General features: G+C 40.3%; 1 protein-coding gene across 1 annotated transcript in view; it reads left to right on the top strand.

Annotated features, from left to right (window-relative positions):
- Window positions 1-14,996: 14,996 nt before the first annotated feature.
- The window catches only part of LOC118390775 (cell adhesion molecule DSCAML1-like), a 162,122-nt gene continuing 153,432 nt past the window's right edge, over window positions 14,997-23,686 (top strand). Inside the window, exon 1 of the mRNA XM_052457100.1 lies at window positions 14,997-15,111. Coding sequence (XP_052313060.1) covers window positions 15,069-15,111 — 43 coding nt within the window. The 5' untranslated portion in view covers window positions 14,997-15,068. The remainder of the gene's footprint in view (window positions 15,112-23,686) is intronic.

Here is a 23,686-nt window from a genome sequence, read left to right as displayed (position 1 = left end):
GACTATAGTGTAGTGTATGGATTTTCCAGTGACCTCAGTACATGAGTGTAGTTCAGATGTATGGAAGCTGATGGTTGATGGATGTAGTCCTGTGAATAAGTAATCTGTTAACCCTCCAACAGGCCTCAATGACAAACTAAAAGAGGGAGGTTCCTGCTCTGACACACGGAATGTCTGTCAGCTGTTTCCTCAACAGCAATTAGCACAGGAACTAACACAGCTTCAGTTGTAATTGTGTGTGTGTGTGTGTGTGTGTGTGTGTGTGTGTGTGTGTGTGTGTGTGTGTGTGTGTGTGTGTGTGTGTGTGTGTGTGTGTGTGTGTGTGTGTGTGTGTGTGTGTGTGTGTGTGTGCGTGTGAAATAACACATATGGAATCAAGTAGTAACCAAAAAAGTGTAAAACAAATCTAAATATATTTTATATTTGAGATTCTTCAAAGTAGCCACCCTTTGCCTTGATGACTGTTTTGCACACTCTTGGCATTCTCTCAACCAGCTTCATGAGGTAGTCACCTCAAATGCATTTCAATTAACAGGTGTGACTTAAAAGTTAATTTAAAAGTTCATTTGTGGAATTTCTTTTTTTTTGCAGTCGCAAAAACCATCAAGCGCTATGATGAAACTGGCTCTCACGAGGACCACAACTAAAAGGAAGACCCATTGTTACTAGAAAGGAAGACCCTGCTGCAGAGGATAAGTTCATTAGAGTTAACTGCACCTCAGAATGCACAAATAAATGCTTCACAGAGTTCAAGTAACAGACACATCTCAACATCAACTGTTCAGAGGAAACTGTGTGAATCAGACCTACATAGTCAAATTACTACAAAAACCAATAAGAAGATGATACTTGCTTGGGCCAAGAAACAAGAGCAATTGTCCTTAGACAGGTGGAAATCTATCCTTTGATCTGATGAATCCAAATTAGAAATATTTGGTTCCAATCGCTGTGTCTTTGTGAGACACAGAGTTGGTGAACAGATGATCTCCACATGTGTGGTTCCCACCGTGAAGCATGGAGGAGGTGTGATGGTGTGGGGGTGCTTTGTTGGTGACACTGTCAGTGACTTATTCAGAATTCAAGGCACACTTAACCAGCATGCATACCACAGCATTCTGCAGCGATACACCATCCCATCTGGTTTGTGCTTAGTGGGACTATCATTTGTTTTTCAACAGGACAATGACTCAACACACCTCCAGGCTGTGTAAGGGCTATTTTACCAAGAAGGAGATTTATGGATTGCTGCATCAGATGACCTGGCTTCCACAATCACCAGACCTCAAACCAATTGAGATGGTTTAGGATGAATTGGAGTGAAGGAGAAGCAGCCAACAATTGCTCAGCATAAGTGGGATTCCTGCAACACTGTTGGAAAAGCATTCCATGTGAAGATGGTTGAGAGAATGCCAAGAGTGGGCAAAGTTGTCATCGGGGCAAAAGGTGGCTACTTTGAAGAATCTCAAATCTCAAATATATTTTTATTTGTTTAACACTTTTTTGGTTGCTACTTGATTCCATATGTGTTATTTCATAGTGTTTATGTCTTCACTATTGTTCTACAATGTAGACAATTATAAAATAAAGAAAAACCCTTGAATGAGTTGGTGTGTCCAAACTTTTGACTGGTACTGAATTCTTGTGGGGACCAGAAGTAAACCAAAAAAATGTTGACCAACTGGGGACATATTTTTTGGACCCACAAGTAGTGTAAAGTACTTAGGTAAAAATACTTTAAAGTACGACTTAAGTTGTTTTTCGGGATATCTGTACTTTACTATTTATATTTTTGACAACTTTTACTTTACTAAAACAAATATTGTACTTTTTACTCCATACATTTTCCCTGACATCCAAAAGTACATTATGAATGCTTAGCAGAACAGGAAAAGGGTCCAATTGACACACTTATCAAGAGAACACATGGTCATCCCTACGGGCTCTATCTGGCAGTCTCAAATTAAATTCATATATATAAGTCATTTGAAATGATTTATACTTTGACTTTTGATAGTTAAGTATATTTAGAACCAAATACTTGTAGACTATTACTCAAGCAGTATTTTACTGGGTGACTTTCACTTTTACTTGAGTAACTTCTTACTAATGTAGGTACCCTAGCAGCAGGTAGCCTAGTGGTTAGAGCGTTGGGCCAGTAACTGAAAAGTTTCTGGATCGAATCCCTGAGCTGACAAGGTAAAAGTCTGTCATTCTGTCCCTGAACAAGGCAGTTAACCCACTGTTCTTGTAAATAAGAATTTCTTCTTAACTGACTTTCCTAGTTAAATAAATAACAAAAGTTATCTATACTTTACTCAAGTATGATGGGAACTTTTCCCACCACTGGTCCCCACAAGGTCAAAGGATACTTACTTAGTGTTAAGGATATAATTAGGTTTAGGGTTAGAGTTAGGAGCTAGGGTTAGTTTTAGGGTTAGGAGCAAGGATTAGGATTAGGGTTAAGGTTTTCGGGGGAGGTTTAGGATTAAGGTTAGGGTATTGTTAAGGTTAGGTTTAGAGTTAAGGGCTAGGGAAAATAGGATTTTGAATGGGACTGAATTGTGTTCCCTCAAGGTTAGTTGTACAATACTGTGCGTGTGTGCGTGTGCGTGTGCGTGTGCGCGTGTGCGCGTGCGCGTGCGCGTGCGCGTGTGTGTGTGTGTGTGTGTGTGTGTGTGTGTGTGTGTGTGTGTGTGTGTGTGTGTGTGTGTGTGTGTGTGTGTGTGTAAAATTTCACATTATACAAAAGAAACACAGAAAATTCATTTTTATTTTCTAAATGACCAAACATCCAGATGGTTTTCTCATTCCTAGGGAGTTGTTTGTCAGCTCGGTGCCCTAGTCCTCTCTTATCTCAGAATGTATTGATGTGTTTTCACTGCTGTTACTGTGTCCTTCAAGGCTCAACCTCTGGTATCTGGCTCTATTGTCTGTACAACTGCATCATGCTTAACCAATTGAAGAGTACATTCCCATTGTATCTTATCCACATTCTCCAACCTTTAACTTTCCATTGGTGGCAATTACTAAACTAGTTCAAGTCCATTGGCCCGGAGACATTAGACAGATAATGTGTGTCATCTTATCATTGATGACCCAAACACAGATTTTTCATTGTAATCATTGTGGTCTTAAAAGTTTAACTGAGAGTTTGACTGTGTTTTATGCATTTTCAAAGTCAACTTTAACACTGGTGTTTGACCCAAGCTATTAAACCCGGTGAACAGCGTGCCTTTGCCATCGGGCTTCTCAACCCCTGACTTCCAGTCTGATCACATGAGAAGATATCAAGATACCCTTAAATGACCTCTACCTCACATCAGATTAAAATGTAACTACTCACTCACCCAGAGCTCACTCCATGAGCTAGGTAATGGAGCAATACTCTCCTTCACATGATCCACACCTGCATGATTTCTGAGATACTGTTCAAAATAATACAGTGAATAAAGTGTGTCAGAGAGTACAGTCAGCCCCAGTAGATATGTATTAGTGTTTAGTCTAGCCTGGATGTCTCTGTCTATCTGGGACTGGCTTTCAGAGAGTACAGTCAGCCCCAGTAGACATGTATTAGTGTTTAGTTTAGCCTGGATGTCTCTGTCTATCTGGGACTGGCTTTCAGAGAGTACAGTCAGCCCCAGTAGATATGTATTAGTGTTGAGTCTAGCCTGGATGTCTCTGTCTATCTGGGGCTGGCTTTCAGAGAGTACAGTCAGCCCCAGTAGATATGTATTAGTGTTTAGTCTAGCCTGGATGTCTCTGTCTATCTGGGACTGGCTTTCAGAGAGTTTATCAATGATCTATTTACTCTATTTACAGGAGTGTTGATGACCTTGTCAGATAACAAGACAGAAGATCACTCTGAATATATGGCTATGCACTGTTGACCTGTTAATGTGTCTGGTGTGTGTGTTTGTGTGTGCATGCGTGCGTGTGCGCTCATGTTTGTTTGTGCACGGTTGTGTATGTGTCTGCGTGTCCATGAATGCACGGGAGAGAACAGAGTCAATTCTAAACATTTTTGCTGCTGTTGTAATAGCTCTACTTCACACTGCCGATCTCAGTAGAGTCTCACCTCAGTCCAACTGAAGATCCTGACACACAGACACTATGGGCGGAGGTAAGACTGAATCCATTGTCTTCCATTTCTATCATTACTTCAATTGATCCTTTTATACACTAAATGAACATCAAGGATATCTATTTTATTGTCTGATTTTTTATTCATTATGATTTCCTTTTCATTATGATATTGTTGCATTTAGTTGCAGAAACTGTCATTCAACAATTGATACTCATTCTTCTTTTGAAATGTTCTTCGAGTATTCATTTTAATGGATGGTCGTTCCTTCTGCCTTTCCCTCAGAAACATCACATGACATCTCAGACTACGACTTTAACTATGGTAAGTGTAGAGTGTTTGATGGAATATGTGTTTGGTTAGTAATGTGCATGTGGAAAGTTAAGTTAGCTTGAATAATATCATGTGCTATGAATGAACTAATTAATGAAATAAATGGTATTTTCATGTCAAATCGCCAGTTGGCAACCCATCCCTTATGGGATTAATTGACACATGAACAAACATTACAATAATTCACTGTTTTAATTAAATGATCTTTCTTCTTCTGGTGTTCTCTGCATTGCGCGTCGCATAGAGAGTGAAAAACGTTAAGGTAAAAATCTATACATAATAGTAAATAAGGTCGTCCAAACAATAATTATATCCCTAGAGCAGTAAAAGAATATACCTATGCTACCGTTCAAAAGTTTGGTGTCACTTAGAAGTGTCCTTGTGTTTGAAAGAAAAGCTATTTTTTGGTCCATCAAAATAACATAACATTTATCAGAAATAGAGTGTAGACATTGTTAATGTTGTAAATTAATATTGTAGCTGTAAACGGCAGACTTTTAATGGAATATATACAGTACATAGGCGTACAGAGGCCCATTATCAGCAATCACTCCTGTGTTCCAATGGCACGTTATGTTATCTAATCCATGTTTATAATTTTCAAAAGGCTAATTGATCATTAGAAAACCCTTTTGCAAAAATGTTAGCACAGCTGAAAACTGTTGTTCTGACTGAAGAAGCAATAAAACTGGCCTTTAGACTAGTTGAGTATCTGGAGCATCAGCATTTGTGAGTTCAATTACAAGCTCAAAATGGCCAGAAACAAACATCATGTTGGCAACATCATGTTGTGGGGGTGCTTTGCTGCAAGAGGGACTGGTGCACTTCACAAAATAGATGGCATCATGAGGGAGGAAAATTGTGTGGATATATTGAAGCAACATCTCAAGACATCAGTCAGGAAGTTAAAGCTTGGTCGCAAATGGGTCTTCCAAATGGACAATGACCCCAAACACACTTCCAAACTTGTGGCAAAATGGCTTAAGGACAACAAAGTCAAGGTATTGGAGTGGCCATCACAAAGCCCTGACCTCAACCCTATAGAACATTTGTGGGCAGACCTGAAAAAGCGTGTGTGAGCAAGGAGGCCTACAAACCTGATTCAGTTACACCAGCTCTGTCAGGAGGAATGGGCCAAAATTCACCTAACTTATTGTGGAAGCTTGTGGAAGGTTACCTGAAACATTTGGCCCAAGTTAAACAATTTAAAGGCAATTCTACCAAATACTAATTGAGTGTATGTAAACTTCTGACCCACTGGGAATGTGATGAAAGAAATAAAAGCTGAAATACATAATTCCCTCTACTATTATTCTGACATTTCACATTCTTAAAATAAAGTGGTGATCCTAACTGACCTAAGACAGGAAATTTTTACTAGGATTAAATGTCAGGAATTGTGAAAAGTTTACATTTATTTGGCTAAGGTGTATGTAAACTTCTGACTTCAACTGTACACACAAACCATTTACCACATAGAAGCTAAATATTTGTACAATTTAATTATAGGTAGCCCTTTTTCTTTTATTCCAGGCTTTATCTAAATATTACACAAACAGAAATACACAATGGGCAAAAAAAACATTTAAGTTTCTCCTCATCACTCAGCCACATAATGCCATGGTATATCTGGTGTGCTTTCTGGAATCAGAGCAAGTGTAAATCGTGATAGAAAGGGCAATAGAGGATAAAATGAGTTTCGCTCTCTATTTCTTCGAGGTCACAATAGTTACGTAGTCTTTCCTCTTCCATTTCACCACAGTGAGTTGTTTGTGTCTGATTTCCTCTCAGACTATCCCTTACTTAGAAGAGGAGGGCTCATCTTTGCTGCTGTGTTCTTCTGCCTGGGCATTGCTATCATCTTCAGTGAGTAGTGTCCTCCAGGCCAAAGAAATGTCAGGAACAAGCCTAGAACATGCCTATACCCAATGGGTACCCATTCTGCCTCAGATACATGCCTAACATGAATTAGCTTGTAAGGAAAATGTTCAAATGTGTCATTTCCTCGAATAAGGATACAATGGTACTGCAAAGAAGCCTTTGTGAAGTAGCTGTTGAATTATGTATTAAGGGACAAGCATTTGGGAGACTGTTGGTTTAGTGAACAATCTAAGTGAAAAGTGCTGTCGTTCTGCATTTAAAATGACATTTCTGAAGGGGAGATGGAGAAATAGTAAAGCTGTTCAGTGGGCCGGTTATGATGTGTAAAAGCTTCGTCTGTTTTCACTGTGAGTGTCTGACTGTGTTCCTCTGTGTTGACACAGGTAAAAAGCTCAGCTGTTGGAAGGGTCATGCAAAGTAAGAAAATACACAATCGTTGAACTCATCAGTGCTAAAACAGGAAACATTCAATTAAACGTTGAACATGGAAAGAAAAAACCACCTCCCGTACAAAGTGTTTCACACATACAGTATAAACATACACACATTATCTTACACTCGGCCCCTGGGTTCGATGGTTTGTCTTGTTTTTGTCTTGTCTACAGGCCTGTGAACACCGCTGAACCTTGAAACAAGGTAATGTAATGGTGTATTGACTGAGACAATCAGACCAACACAGCCTATATAATAGGCTTTAAACTTTAGACACATTATATGAGCTATTATCAATATCTAAATGTGTTCTTGTATTTTTTGTTCCAGACATTGACCAGAGACAGCCATGATTGGACCCAGGGACATCCCTATGACATCAAAACCTTGGAAAGATGAGGGATCACTATATATTTGTATTTTACAAATGGGGGAACAATATGAAGAGTGATGGGTGGTGACTGTCACATTACAATAATATAAAATGAGCATTAATAAAACATTTTTTGACATTGTTTGTTTCTTTGGTGACACTGAGGATTGAGGCACGGTCAATCCAAGTGATCTAGGCCTACTCCAGAATGGTATTTAGCCCTCTGGACACATAATACTGGTCCTCCATTCAGCATATGGTTTATTTAGACATTTGAACCAGAGCAATGCATATTGGTGGACAAACAATTATGGTCCAGGTGCAATAGAGATTTCAAACACAGGGTGGCAGCAATAAGGCATTAATTCAAACAATTTCTCAGATACCAAGGCCAGGCACTGACGCCAAATAGAAACTCCAAGCTGGTCGATGCCAGTTCCAAGAAGCAAGTTATGCATATTCCAAATTGTTATAAAACATTCTAAAGTTAAAGTAGTCACACGGATGGTCTGTGTCAGGATCTGTTGCAATGAGTTGGTAAAATTGCAAATCACAACGAACAAACCTGAATTGAAAACATTCAAATAACTCTCCCCTCCCCACTCCTTCACAGGAAGGCTAGAGACTCGACCTGAGACAGGTAGACACAGTGGCATTTAAATAATTTTGACATTTTCTTTAAAAAGCAACCAATTTTGGCGACATCTCAACCACTGACGAGCCAAGGCGTATTGATATTGGCTATCCTACTTCAACCCCTAGAGGGGCTCCATTTGAATTGCATTGGAAAGAAGACAATTCGCCTATTCTGTTTAGTAACATTTGGCCCAGTAACAGCTATTCTGTTAAGCAACATTTGGCCCAGTAACAGCTATTCTGTTAAGCAACATTTGGCCTAGTAACAGCTATTCTGTAAAGCAACATTTGGCCTAGTAACAGTTATACCGTTAAGCAACATTTGGCCTAGTAACAGCTATTCTGTTAAGCAACATTTAGCCCAGTAACAGCTATTCTGTTAAGCAACATTTGGCCCAGTAACAGCTATTCTGTTAAGCAACATTTGGCCAAGTAACAGCTATACTGTTAAGCAACATTTGGCCTAGTAACAGCTATTCTGTTGAGCAACATTTGGCCTAGTAACAGCTATTCTGTTAAGCAACATTTGGCCTAGTAACAGTTATACCGTTAAGCAACATTTGGCCTAGTAACAGCTATTCTGTTGAGCAAGATTTGGCCTAGTAACAGTTACACTGTTAAGCAACATTTGGCCAAGTAACAGTTATACCGTTAAGCAACATTTGGCCTAGTTACAGCTATACTGTTAAGCAACATTTGGCCTAGTTACAGCTATACTGTTGAGCAACATTTGGCCAAGTAACAGCTATACTGTTAAGCAACATTTGGCCTAGTTACAGCTATACTGTTGAGCAACATTTGGCCTAGTAACAGTTATACCGTTAAGCAACATTTGGCCTAGTAACAGTTATACCGTTAAGCAACATTTGGCCTAGTAACAGCTATACCGTTAAGCAACATTTGACCTAGTAACTAACAGATATTCTGTTAAGAAACATTTGACTGAGTAACTAACAGCTATTCTGTTAAGCAACATTTGGCCTAGTAACAGTTATACCGTTAAGCAACATTTGACAGAGTAACTAACAGCTATACCGTTAAGCAACATTTGGCTGAGTAACAGCTATTCTGTTAAGCAACATTTAGCCCAGTAACAGCTATACTGTTAAGCAACATTTGGCCCAGTAACAGCTATTCTGTTAAGCAACATTTGGCCTAGTAATCGCTATACTGTTAAGCAACTTTTGGCCTAGTAACAGCTATTCTGTTGAGCAACATTTGGCCTAGTAACAGCTATTCTGTTGAGCAACATTTGACCTAGTAACTAACAGATATTCTGTAAAGCAACATTTGACCTAGTAACGAACAGATATTCTGTAAAGCAACATTTGACCTAGTAACTAACAGCTATTCTGTTAAGCAACATTTGGCCTAGTAACAGTTATACCGTTAAGCAACATTTGGCCTAGTAACTAACAGATATTCTGTTAAGCAACATTTGACCTAGTAACTAACAGCTATTCTGTTAAGCAACATTTGGCCTAGTAACAGTTATACCGTTAAGCAACATTTGGCCCAGTAACAGCTATTCTGTTAAGCAACATTTGGCCTAGTAACAGCTATACTGTTAAGCAACATTTGGCCGAGTAACAGCTATTCTGTTGAGCAACATTTGGCCGAGTAACAGCTATTCTGTTAAGCAACATTTGGCCTAGTAACAGCTATACTGTTAAGCAACATTTGAACTAGTAATAGTTATTCTGTTAAGCAACATTTGGCCTAGTAACAGTTATACCGTTAAGCAACATTTGGCTTAGTAACAGTTATACCGTTAAGCAACATTTTGCCTAGTAACAGCTATACTGTTGAGCAACATTTGGCCTAGTAACTAACAGATATTCTGTTAAGCAACATTTGACCTAGTAACTAACAGCTATTCTGTTAAGCAACATTTGACCTAGTAACAGCTATACCGTTAAGCAACATTTGACCTAGTAACTAACAGATATTCTGTTAAGCAACATTTGACCTAGTAACTAACAGCTATTCTGTTAAGCAACATTTGGCCTAGTAACAGTTATACCGTTAAGCAACATTTGGCCTAGTAACAGTTATACTGTTAAGCAACATTTGGCCTAGTAACAGCTATACTGTTGAGCAACATTTGGCCTAGTAACAGCTATACTGTTAAGCAACATTTGGCCTAGTAACAGTTATACCGTTAAGCAACATTTGGCCTAGTTACAGCTATACTGTTAAGCAACATTTGGCCTAGTAACAGTTATACCGTTAAGCAACATTTGGCCTAGTAACAGCTATACTGTTAAGCAACATTTGACCTAGTAACTAACAGATATTCTGTTAAGCAACATTTGACCTAGTAACTAACAGCTATTCTGTTAATCAACATTTGGCCTAGTAACAGTTATACCGTTAAGCAACATTTGGCCTAGTAACAGTTATACCGTTAAGCAACATTTGGCCTAGTAACAACTATACTGTTGAGCAACATTTGGCCTAGTAACAGTTATACTGTTAAGCAACATTTGGCCTAGTAACAGCTATACCGTTAAGCAACATTTGACTTAGTAACTAACAGATATTCTGTTAAGCAACATTTGGCCTCGTAACTGACAGATATTCTGTTAAGCAACATTTGACCTAGTAACTAACAGCTATTCTGTTAAGCAACATTTGGCCTCGTAACAGTTATACCGTTAAGCAACATTTGGCCTAGTAACAGTTATACTGTTAAGCAACATTTGGCCTAGTAACAGCTATACCGTTAAGCAACATTTGACCTAGTAACTAACAGATATTCTGTTAAGCAACATTTGACCTAGTAACTAACAGCTATTCTGTTAAGCAACATTTGGCCTTGTAACAGTTATACTGTTAAGCAACATTTGGCCTAGTAACAGCTATACTGTTGAGCAACATTTGGCCTAGTAACAGCTATACTGTTGAGCAACATTTGGCCTAGTAACAGCTATACTGTTGAGCAACATTTGGCCTAATAACAGCTATTCTGTTAAGCAACATTTGGCCTAGTAACAGCTTGTCTATTTTCAGGTTAAATCTACAGGGATTTATAAATAAGTTCACCATTTCATTCAAAGCAAATTTGCAAACCTTAACCATATAGCAGATTTTGTTTAGGAAAAAATGTAACTGAAGTCTGGTTAAGTGAGTTATTGGGAGAAATAGCTTTTTTTGTTTTAACTTTAGGCCTATATCCATACTAACCGGAAGTAGCAGACATAAAAGAAAAGCCTGAAATTAGATACCTTACATGCTGGTCATGAGGAGAACAGAAAAAAAACTATCGGGGAGAATCCAGTAAATGTGGAGGAGGAGTTAAGATGTTGCCTTGTTAACACTGAGGTATACGTTAACATCCAAAACCAGAATACCTGTCACAGGCTCTCTTCCCATTTCACCTGAAAACCGGAATATCCTGTTGTTGGGAACTCGGCAGAGGCTATGCCCATACTGATTCATTGATGATGTTGCTGTATAGTGTAGGCCTTGCTAAACCTTGTTCCCCAGACACTTCTGCCCACATGAGATTAGGCCTACTGTATGTGAGGGTGTGGCAGTTTGTGGAGCAGAGGTAGAGGACACTAGACATAGATAGGAGAAACTGGTTTGATCAGGTGGGATAAAGTTGAATGATTAATCTCCCTTCCGGATGTTAGTAGAGTGTAGCTTCAAGTCTGTTGTTATTGTCAGGTATAGGATGAGGTGAAGATCGTATAGAGACAGATGTACAGTTGAAGTCGAAAGTTTACATACACCTTAGCCAAATATTTAAAATCAGTTTCTCACAATTCCTGACATTTAATCCCAGTAAGAATTCCATGTCTTGGGTCAGTTAGGATCACCACTTCATTTTAAGAATGTGAAATGACAGAATAATTGTAGAGAGAATTATTTATTGCAGCTTTTATTTCTTTCATCACATTCCCGGTGGGTCAGAAGTTTACATACACTCAATTAGTATTTGGTAGAATTGCCTTTAAATTGTTTAACTTGGGTCAAACGTTTCAGGCAGCCTTCCACAAGCTTCCCACAATAAATTTGGTGAATTTTGTCTCATTCCTCCTGACAGAGCTGGTGTAACTGAGTCAGGTTTGTAGGCCTCCTTGCTCGCACACGCTTTTTCAGGTCTGCCCACAAATGTTCTATAGGATTGAGGTCAGGGCTTTGTGATGGCCGCTCCAATACCCTGACTTTGTTGTCCTTAAACCATTTTTCCACAACTTTGGAAATATGCTTGGGGTCATTGTCCATTTGGAAGATCAATTTGCGACCAAGCTTTAACTTCCTGACTGATGTCTTGAGATGTTGCTTCAATATATCCACACAATTTTCCTCCCTCATGATGACATCTATTTTGTGAAGTGCACCAGTCCCTCCTGCAGCAAAGCACCCCCACAACATGATGCTGCCACCCCCGTGCTTCACAGTTGGGATGGTGTTCTTCGGCTTGCAAGCCTCCCGCGTTTTCCTCCAAACATAACAATGGTCATTATGGCCAAACAGTTCTATTTTTGTTTCATCAGACCAGAGGCCATTTCTCCAAAAAGTACGATCTTTGTCCACATGTGCAGTTACAAACCGTAGTAGGACTTTTTTATGCCGGTTTTGGAGCAGTGGCTTCTTCCTTGCTGAGCGGCTCTTCAGGTTGTGTCGATATAGGACTCATTTTACTGTGGATATAGATACTTTTGTACCTGTTTCCTCCAGCATCTTCACAAGGTCCTTTGCTGTTGTTCTGTGATTGATTTTCACGTTTCGCACCAAAGTACGTTCATCTCTAGGAGACAGAACACGTCTCCTTCCTGAGCAGTATGACGGCTGCGTGGTCCCATGGTGTTTATACTTGCGTAATATTGTTTGTACAGATGCACGTGATACCTTCAGGCGTTTGGAAATTGCTCCCAAGGATGAACCAGACTTGTGGAGGTCTACAAATCTTTTTTTGGAGGTCTTGGCTGATTTCTTTTGATTTTCCCATGATTTTAAGCAAAGAGGCACTGACCTTGAAGGTAGGCCTTGAAATACATCCACAGGTACACCTCCAATTAACTCAAACTATGTCAATTAGCCTATCAGATTATTCTAAAGCTATTACATCATTTTCTGGAGTTTTCCAAGCTGTTTAAAGGCACAGTCAACTTCTGACCAACTGGAATTGTGATACAGTGAATTATAAGTGAAATAATCTGTCTGTAAACAATTGTTGGAAAAATGACTTGTGTCATGCACAAAGTAGATGTCCTAACCGACTTGCCAAAACTATAGTTTGTTAACAACAAATTTGTGGAGTGGTTGAAAAACAAGTTTAAATGACTCCAACCTAAGTGTATGTAAACCAAAAGGCAGCGTGGTTAGTGTTCAACATATTTAATAACGATGATAAATGAGAACACTACAAAATAAAAAAAAAGTGAAAACCGAAACAGTCCTATCTGGTGCAATGACACAAAGACAGAAGACAATCACCCACAAAATATACCCAAAGAACATGGCTGCCTAAATATGGTTCCCAATCAGAGACAACGAAAGACAGCTGCCTCTAATTGAGAACCAATCTAGGCAACCATAGACATACAAAACTACCTAGAAAGGAGACAGCACCATAAACATACAAAACCCCTAGACCAGGCAAAACACATAAATCCCCCATGTCACCCTGACCTAACCAAAATAATAAAGAAAACAAAGATAACTAAGGCCATGGCGTGACACCCAGTGCAGACAGGCTTATGGGACAGGCTGACAAAACATGTTCATCAGTGAGACTGCTCTGTGCTCGGCTAATTATTCTTGAGTAAATAAGTCATCATGGAGCTGATAAAACACACACTCTCTCTCTCTCCCTGTGAGAAATATACTCTGTGAGGCACAGTCAGTCACACACACACACATTTTGTAACACTTTTATTACATGTCAGATCACACACACACACACTCTCATTTTCACACATTCCAGTCCAACCCTGAGTGGGGGTCAACGGCCACTGAGCCTACTTAGACTGGAGTGTCCTTCATTGGTCATCTGTCATTATGAGCATATTGGTACTACAACGGCAAGAGTTCAGTGTAATCAATCATTTGGATACATTTTTTTTAACCTTTATTTAACTAGACAAGTTAGTTAAGAACTGTCTAACACGGACGATGCTGGGCCAATTGTGTGCCACCCTATGGGGCTCCCAATCACAGCTGGTTGTGATACAGCCTGGAATCTAACCAGAGTGTCTGTAGTGACACCTCTAGCATTGAGATGCAGTGCCTTAGACTGGTGCCACTCGGGAGCCAGCAAGTCCATATATGGGGTTGGGGTGTTATTGTAAAAAACAAAATAATAAAAATTGTAGGCTATTGGTCTGTGTGTAATCGTTCCGTTGGCTCACCCAAACAGAGGACAGCAAATCCTGATCTCAAAAGGGATCTTTCAAGTCTCTCCATCTTTCTCTTGCTCTCTATCTCTCTCTTCCTCTCTCACACACGCACTCTCTCTCGCTCTGTATGTGTGTGTGTGTGTGTGTGTGTGTGTGTGTGTGTGTGTGTGTGTGTGTGTGTGTGTGTGTGTGTGTGTGTGTGTGTGTGTGTGTGTGTGTGTGTGTGTGTGTGTGTGTGTGTGTGTGTGTGTGTGTGTGTGTGTGTGTGTGTGTGTGTGTGTGTGACCATGCTGGAGAAAGAGCCTTACATATGCATGCATTTGTGCTCGTACTCCGTTGTCAGGAAGAGGAAAGAGAAGATAGAAGTGCTTCCAATTTAAGTCACTAATGCGACTCATTAGTCATATATCCTGCAATATATCTAGCAATCCCTCAGCGACTGAGTGAATCCACAAATAAACACACAAGTAATATTGTTGATTATAGGGATTTAGTCTCCAATGGTATCTGGAGTAGATCCATCCATAGCCAGAGAAACAGGTAGTTTAGTCCGTGTGGCACACAGGTGGGCACGCTCACCTGCGTGTCAGAGTCTGACAGCAGACATCCACCTGTGTTCGTCAAACCCGTGCACCCTCCCTCCTTTCCAATGATAAATGACCGAATGTCCACTCCTCAACTCAACTCAACCCTCGGCCGGCTCTGCGGTTCAATTTGACGCGTAACCATCGTTCCGCGGTGTCTCATGAGAATACGGAGGGAGGCTTCGCGTGTATGATAGTCACATCGAGGGGAGGAGACGTGGGCGGGTCTCACAGGCGCTTCTCATTTCCCCGCGATGGTTATCTGGGCAGCAGGGCTGGAGAGACCGCCGGGGAGCATAGTCGCCAGTCCAGCACCGAGACTCGCCTGGCCAAAGACTGCGCCGCACACTCGCCAGGATTGCCAAACATTCCTGAAAAATATACCTGCTATTTATGGCATGTGGCTTGTAACTTTACTCCTGCTGTACTCTCTCCAGGAAGGTAAGAAACACTGTTTTTATTTATTATCTTTAAAAAAAACTAAATCCAGTGAGTGTCTTACTTATTCTATCCTGATTAAAATCCGTACTGCAATATGCACTAATAATTGTAAAGAAACAACAGATGTAGCAGGAAAAAATAACTGAATTGATGTAGCCTATCAATGGAATCCATGAAATTAGGAGAGATCGGATTTGAAAAGGGTGTAAATTACTTTGTCTACAAAATCCATATTATTGTAACGGTGCAGGTAGAGGTGTTTTAGGTGTGAAGTAGCCTACATGTTTTGTTGATTGCTGTGTGGCGGTGTGCGCGGGTCCATGATGCCGCAAACGGTGCTGATAGCACGGTTTGTTTTCGCATTATACCAGCGAGAGTTATGAATATGTAAAATGGCTGGATAGGAAGAACGAACGAGGTGGGAGAGAGAGAGAAATTAAGAAAGGGATTGAAATGCCTGATTTTGTCGACTTTTTGAGCGGTCAAAACTTGAATGGGCACTGGCACATGTAGTGCGAAGTATTTGTTCAAATCTATGCTTATCATTTATTTAATTGTTAATCTTTTTTTAAATATCATTTGCTGTGATTATTTGACTTATTGGTGTCGTTTTGTGGGTCTGTCTGTGAATGTGTTTTTAGCGCTTGGCTATGGACACAGCCGTAATGTTCTGGAGGGGTGCTGTGAGGATTTTTGGGAGGTGATTTTGATGAGATTTTTGGCAAGAGTCCCTGTCTGGCGATGAGTAGGCTAGTTGCCATGTTGAAAAATGAAGTAACAAGTGAAGAGCTTCTTCCACATAAATTATGCACCCAAATTAATTACCACATAATGAAAATACAATTATCCTTTTCAAAATGTCCTCTTTTATTTTGTGAACATTATGAGTAAAATGTTGGTTAGGCCTATATGATTTCTCTTATAAAGTGCTTTCTGTTTTAAAGGGGAAAATCCTTGTTCAATATGACTGAAAATCCCCGACCTTATTACCTGATCTCCCTTGCTATTACAGTGTATTATAATCATTCTGAACAGCATCTAAACACCATCTCTGTCCTTTGTTTAGCCTGCCTGTTTTAAGTTATGTATGTATGTTTATGAGTTATGATTTCATAAATTAGCCTGGAGGATGATTCTCTTATGACGCCATGTGTAGGTCTGACAGACATTTGTCAATACTGGAAGGGCAAACTCATACAGCCTAGATACGTACTTACATTGGCGCTTACTTCTATTTAGGCTGTTTCGTGTTAATAATCGTTCAATGCCATATAAGCCTATAATTTTGGAGAAATAAGTCCTGTGCACATGAACGTTGAAATTTCGTATTTTCATAAATGAGTGTATTTACATTGAAGCATTTGGATGTCTCTCTGAATGCATATAGCAATTAAAATGAAGAAAAAAAGGTATAGGCACAAATGATCTCAGACCAGCATCCAATAGTCTTTTAAAACTATTTAATTCGATCTAATTTATTAGACCAAAGAAGGCCCCAGATGCTTGGGTGGATGTAGACAAGCCCAGGCGTGTTTCCCTCTAATAGCCCACCTGAACCCTGGCTGCTGTGTGTGCGCGCGCGTGTGTGTGTGTATTTGTGTGTATGTGTGTTTGTGAAAGGGGGGACACCCCTCCCTCTCTCCCTTGCGTTGGGCCTGTTTGCTGTGAAGTTGCGATTTCAATGTGGTTATAATTTCATTGTAACAATATATTGTGTGCATTTTTGTTGTTAAATGGTTCACTTTAATATTTTGTAACATCACATTTTAGTTGAATATTCTATTCCATACCTACTTCCATTTACAACGCAAATACACAAAATTCAATGAGCAAGCTAATTATTCACAGCGACAAATTGTTCAATTACGTAAATCAAAGAAAACAAATTAAAGAAGAGACACTCAAACCTATTTTAGTCAAAATGGCAGTAACAATCATTAGTATTAATTTGCTATATCTTTAAGTGTTGCAAATCGCTCAATCTTTTTTAGGCCTACAACCAATGTCGCTAAATGAAATAGCATACTTTTACGACCATTAGCGCTAAATTTCCTCACGGAAGATGGGCATTAGGCAATTTTGTCAAAATGGAATTCTTTTGAATGGATTTTTATAATCAGACTACATTATTTTCTAAATACATTTTTTGATAATCTAACACAGATTTGTATTCATGATTACCTAGAATGATGATCAATTAATGATGTAGGCATTTCAGAAATGCTATATTTGATGTAGAACATTTTGTCATTTCAGTGTCATTTTTAGGATGTATAGGTCTATTGAAAAAATATTAATTATGAAATTAAAATTAAATGAATATAATCAAATTGTCCCCTCAATTGCATTTGGAAACTGAGTTGAATAAATCAAAATATATGTTGTCATAAGGCATTCCCTCCATCGTCATAAGATCCAACTGTCACCCTCTACCCCTCCCTCCCTCCCACTCCTGCCCCTCCCTCATATAAAATAGAAATATGCTAAATTGGTCTCTCTCTATTTTAGCCCAAATCCCCAGCTGCCTTCTCCCCACAGCTGCGCAATTAGCGCTGGGTTCTGCCGTATCACCCAATGACAGAGCAGCAAAGCAGGTCACAGGACAGAAGCGTGCCAAGATAATTGCCCACAGTCCCTGCTCTTATTTTTCGAATCGAATATGTTCATAAATCACGTTTTCTATGCAATAATACTGAAATAATAAAATGCACAGCCCTTTTCGTAAACTTAGTATAGTCCTACTCCCACTTAATTGTAACGTGAAGGGTCAGATTGTATTCTTATAAACACAAACAAACATTGTCATATCTCGATTATTTGTTAGTGTAATTTAGATTCATTCTGACTCATTGAGTCGGTGCTGGTTGCCCTGGGTTCAATAAGAAGTCAAATAGTCTTAACCTACTCGCAAAAAGGTAAAAAGGCCTACTGTTAGAATTTCTATTTATTATTGTTTTCGTTTTGAGCCCAAATAAACCTTCAAACCTCCCTCCCGTAAAAAAATCATCCCGCAAACTTTTTCAATGGACTTCATGTGGGTACAAAACTATTTATATGTCCTTGGCCGGAGTTGCCTTTGCCTCTAATAAGGAACTAGAAAGGTGCGTTTTACCTCGGTGTAGTGTTGATTAGGTCTACTATTTAATAATGTTGTCAGATGTACAGTAGGCTGAACGTTACTGCTGCTGGTGTAAAAGTGGTGCGTTGCAGTGGTGAGGCTGGCAGGGGAGCGCAGGGGAGTTCAGAGCGCGCGGAGAGGAGCAATGGAACTTTCAGCGATAGGATCATGTCATATCGTCATGGCACATCGTACTAACCCTTACATTAACCGTCTTAAATTTCAGCTTCAATTGAACGTCCCAAGTATCCCCTTTGCGTTTCCCATTTGCTTTTCCAGTCTCTCCACATCCTCTCGCTCTTCTCTCAAACCATCCTTACAACGTATCGTACCAGAATGGAATAAAGTATCTCGGCAAAAATGCATTAGATTTAAAAAATGGATAACGAATATGTTGGAAAAACAGGGATATGAAACATGCGTTATGAACAACAGGTGAGGTGTCTAAGTTGATAATCTTTTATCACCTCTGTTCTTCATGTATTTGAGGGAATTTTAATGGTAGAACTCGGCTAGCAGGTGGTTGTTTTTGTCTAAGGTATGTTCTCTCTCTCGCTCTTTCATTCACTCTCCATTAGTCGCTCACTCACACACACTCCCCCTCCCGCTCTCTCCCTCATCACTAGGCAGAATTAAAGGATGGGGGAGGGGCGGTTTTATGCAGACTGTGCTGGGACTTGTGATCCACAGATTTGATATTCACATTATGAGAGAAACTGGCTGCTTTGATGTGAGGGGGAACGGGTCCATGGGGACTGCTGAAGAAGCACACTTTTCACTGACGCAGCATGGGCCTGGGGGGCGTATTGGGTGTACAGAAAGCAGGGGGGGGGGGAAACCCATGCCTTGATGAGATGTAACCCCCAACAACCCCCCAGCCCAGCACTCACTCACTCCTCCCCATCCCACACCAACCACCTTATCCCAGACCCCTAAGGATTGTTCATAAGCTTACACCCAGGGCTAACTCAGCCTTTTGGGGGCCCTAAGCGAGATTTGGTTGGGGGCCCACCACCTCACTGCAAAACATTTTAGTGGCCCCTCTCTTGATGGCGGAGAGAAACATTTATGTTTTTAAAGTAAATTTCCTGAAAATCTAAACATTTTGCCATGAGTTGGAGATCATTAAAAAAATATATATAACAAATTTAAGGCCAGGCACCACAGGCTGAAATGACATTTTTGCATCTACCTATCCATTAAGAGATTTGTTGGTATTTTGGTCTGTTAATATTAGTTCTTTCAAAAAGTAAGCATAAACATTTTAAAAACTTGGTTTAAATTAATATTTTCTTTAGTTTATCACACTACGTCATCAACATTTTTATGAATTTTAACCACTTTAAAATGTATTTATTTCTAAGGTGTATATGTATATACCAAAAGTGTTTTATTTAAGTCTACATTCAACACGTAAAAGTTGATTGTGATAGGATTAAGAGAAACACAAATCCATATTAAGGTGTGGTGCCTGGCCTTTTTTTGCCATGGGACAGAGAGAACATTTTTGCAGTTTTACACCTTATTTCTTGCAATTCTATCCATTTTGCCATGGGGTGGAGAGATTCTTTTTGCAGTTTTAAACGCCCACAAGAGTGGACATTCACTTTTTTTCAGCTGATAGACGATGCCCATAGCTTACCCATAATGTTGCACAACGATTTAAGTCAATAAGTCATAGTTTTTCATCATGAAATAGTCATAGTTTTTCATCATGAGCAAAGTCATTGTAGCCTATCATTTCACTTCACCTAGCTGTCAGAACCATGGCATGAGCACGGGCTGACTTGGCATTGCTGTTGCACAGCCCACCATGTAGAAAGAACCGCATTCTGTAGTCCAAACCGTTCAATAGTTAGGCTATCAATATTACCAGAGCTTAATCTCCTTTGTATTTCTATGGCAGATTCACGGCCGCAATTTATGGAAGATGCCAAAACTTTGGAGATAACAATAATTGGCAAAGTCAAAGATACTGATTTCCCCAATCCATCTGTGGCGAAGTTGTCCCTAAATGCTTATGACAAATCCAGCTCCAGAACCAGCCATAGCCTAGCCAGCTGGCTAATCTTCTGAGTACTATGTAGCAACAACATTCAACATTAGCTAGCTATATAATAGCATAATAGCTAGCTACACTGACAGCTGTCAGTGCCCTACTTGTTGTTATTTCTCCTCTCCACATGGAAATCACCACAATGTTCTCACCTCCAATTCGTGAATATGTATTAGCAGCAGCTGTTGGAATCAAAAATATTTTCCAATGGTTTCATTCTGAACAGAACCACTTTTTTTTTATTTTCGTTACACTGTTCTGACCAGTAAAATAAAGTTCTGAACCGGTTCGAACAAATACAAATTTAAAAAAGAAGTGTATATCATTCCTTTCTGTTCCTTTTTTCACCTTTGAAATCAACATTTCTTTTACATTAAGCTCATTAAATGATTTCACCAATTGGATAGACCTGGCAAGCTAGTTGTTTATGCACATGATGAACAGACACGTGTAGCCTATGGCGCAAGATGTAGGTGTGGAGAAAGCGAGAGAGGGGTGAGGAGGAGGATTGAAGTACTGGGCATCTTGTTATGACATGCATTATCTGAATTAGGTATACAGAACTATATCTAGGAGGAGCGGCTTCTTTGAAGGAACTTTGAAGGTTCTTTGAGCTAGCTAGCTAGCTAGCAAGCTTGTGCTAACACACTTTAGCTAGAAAGCTAACAAGCGTGTATGTGCAGAGTGGCACCAGAATCAAAAACACGTCTTATCTTTTTGTAGTTAATAAATCCAGTGTGAAATGTGATAACTAGGCCTATAGTATCTTTAATGTACCATCTACTGCATCTTGCCTATGCCGTTCTGTACCATCACTCATTCATATATTTTTATGTACATATTCTTCATCCTTTTACACTTGTGTGTATAAGGTAGTTGTTGTGGAATTGGTTGGTTAGATTACTCATTGGTTATTACTGCATTGTCAGAACTAGAAGCACAAGCATTTCTCTACACTCACATTAACATCTACTAACCATGTGTATGTGACAAATAAGATTTGATTTGAACGAGCATTGAAAAAGTGAATCCATTCTTCTCTGGCTAATAAAAAATATGAATCATGCTTGTAAAGGCCTGGTGTGTAGTGTCAGTACAGTAGCCTATCGTAGCATTCGGAGGTGGAGGGGAAGGTAGCCTAAAATAACAATATTAACCGGTTCTCGTGCTTTTATAATGACGGTTCTGTTCTGGAACAGTATAGATCAGTTTAGTTTCCGGTTCCGTTTATTTTCTAGTTTTCGGTTCTGTTCCCTGAACTGGTTCCAACCTCCGATTAGCAGCCTGCTTCATTCTTCGGATGTGAAACCTAAACGAGAATTTCCACTATAGGAATTACCCCCAGCGGCCGCTTATGCCTGGAGCCGGCCCTGCTTACACCTACCTCCATCTCCCTGTCTCTCCTTTTAATTTTTATGTACTTACCCTCCCCCTGCTCCTCACACACACACACACGCACACAAACACACACACACACACACACACACACACACACACACACACACACACACACACACACACACACACACACACACACACACACACACACACACACACACACACACACACACACACACACACACACACACACACACACACACACACGCACAGCAGACACACACGCACAGCAGACACGTTGGCACACAACTTCAAAAGTATCTGTGAGACTCACCAAGATCTGAGATAGCTAGCTTTCGGAAGGTTAGAGATGGATAGATGGAGGGGAATGAAGAGCACAGGGAGATGGAGGGAAGGAAAGGAGGAAGTGGAGTTTCAGTCTGGCTGAAAATGATCCTACGTCTGTCTCCATGGGAAGAGGTGCTCCATGATGTGTGACAGAGAGAAAGAGAGGAGGATGGGGGTTGTAAGGGAGCATTGATGTGTATGCACATGAGCAGAGGGTAAAAGACAGAATGAGGGAGAGATGAAGAAAAGGGGGGGAAGATGTAGAAGAGAAAAAGGCGTTATGTATTTGGTTGGGTTCAGGGAGTGAGGGTGTGAGAGTTTGTGTATTAAGGGGGTGAGGGTGGTGGGAATGTTGGCATTTGTTTACCAGCTCATCAGTGTGTGTATCGTGTTTAACATGCAATACGATTGTGTGTGTGTGTGATTTGTGTGTGTCGAGTGCATTTATTTGTCTGTGTGTGTGTGTGGAGTGAGAGGTGTAGGCCAGCTGCATTATGCATAATGAAGTATTGCATAGGCAATGGCTTCTGCATCTCGACATACATATTCATGTCTCGTTCTCTAGCAGGCTGCATAAAATAGTGTCTCAGTGTGTTCTGCGCACACTCACTCCTGCAGCCAGCTAACCAGCCAACCAGGGCTCAGCTCTACCAGCACTATTAGCAGGCTCCAATGCACTGCAACGAAAACACCCCACAATAAATAAGGGGAGGTGGATGTTTCGCTCTCTATCTTTTCGATTGTTTTTCCTCATCGTGTTTTCTTAGCGGTTTTGGACTGAACTTCCAGCTCAACAGGTCAACGCTTATGCTTTGGACTGAATTTGACTGAAAGGGCATTGGTTGATGTGTTAGCATGACATAGTACAGTAATAAGCTGGCAGTCAATGCACATTCAAATGGGATACTAGAATGTTTTGGCTGTATGATTGGTTCCATCCAGACTAGTTTGTCTTAAAAGCAGTCACTGATTCCACAAAATGGAGTTGGCCATTTTAGCCACTCGTTGCCTCTTTGGCTTCTCCTCCCATTGACTTGGATGGAACATGGAAGTCACCCGCACCAAGTTCACCCATTCCAAATACACATAAAATGTATTCACACTACATCCACATGTAGTATGTTGTATGTCTTTTTTTAGTCACATGTCAGTGCCACCATGGCAACCCCTCTTTTACCTCCCAGTTTGAATGTATCCTAAGTGCTGCTCAGAGCATGTGTGTCTGTGTGTTTGTCATTTGTGTGTCTGTTTCTGACAGCCTTTGAGTGTGTGTTTGTTGTGTGTGTGGTGTGTGTGTCTGTTTCTGACAGCTTTTGAGTGCCACTCCACCCTGCCCAGTACAGTACCCTCTGCCCCCCCAAGCCTCCTCACCCCCAGGCCCCTAATCTAAAGAGATGTGGTCCTGCTTCCCAGCCCCCCAGCTCCCCTAAGCTCTCAGGGTGACCCCCAGCCTTTAGCCCCCTTCCACCCCTCCACTTTAGTCCTGTCCCCACATTGGGAGATTATAGATATTGCAATCTTTAATATGGGCTTTATGCTCGAGGGCCATTATCAGTAATCTGCAAGGGGTGGGGGAGAATGTCTGACCTGGATTCAGTAGCCCACCATCGGATGGACAGCCAGAGTTCATATTTACCATCTCTAGCATACTGCCCTCAGTTGACGTAACATCATTATCCAGAGGAGCTGAACTTACTCTAGGTTTAATGTATAGA

This window comes from Oncorhynchus keta, chromosome 11 (genome assembly GCF_023373465.1).
Source record: "Oncorhynchus keta strain PuntledgeMale-10-30-2019 chromosome 11, Oket_V2, whole genome shotgun sequence".
In the NCBI taxonomy this organism is placed as follows: Eukaryota; Metazoa; Chordata; class Actinopteri; order Salmoniformes; family Salmonidae; genus Oncorhynchus; species Oncorhynchus keta.
This window is presented reverse-complemented; position numbering and strand designations above follow the sequence as displayed.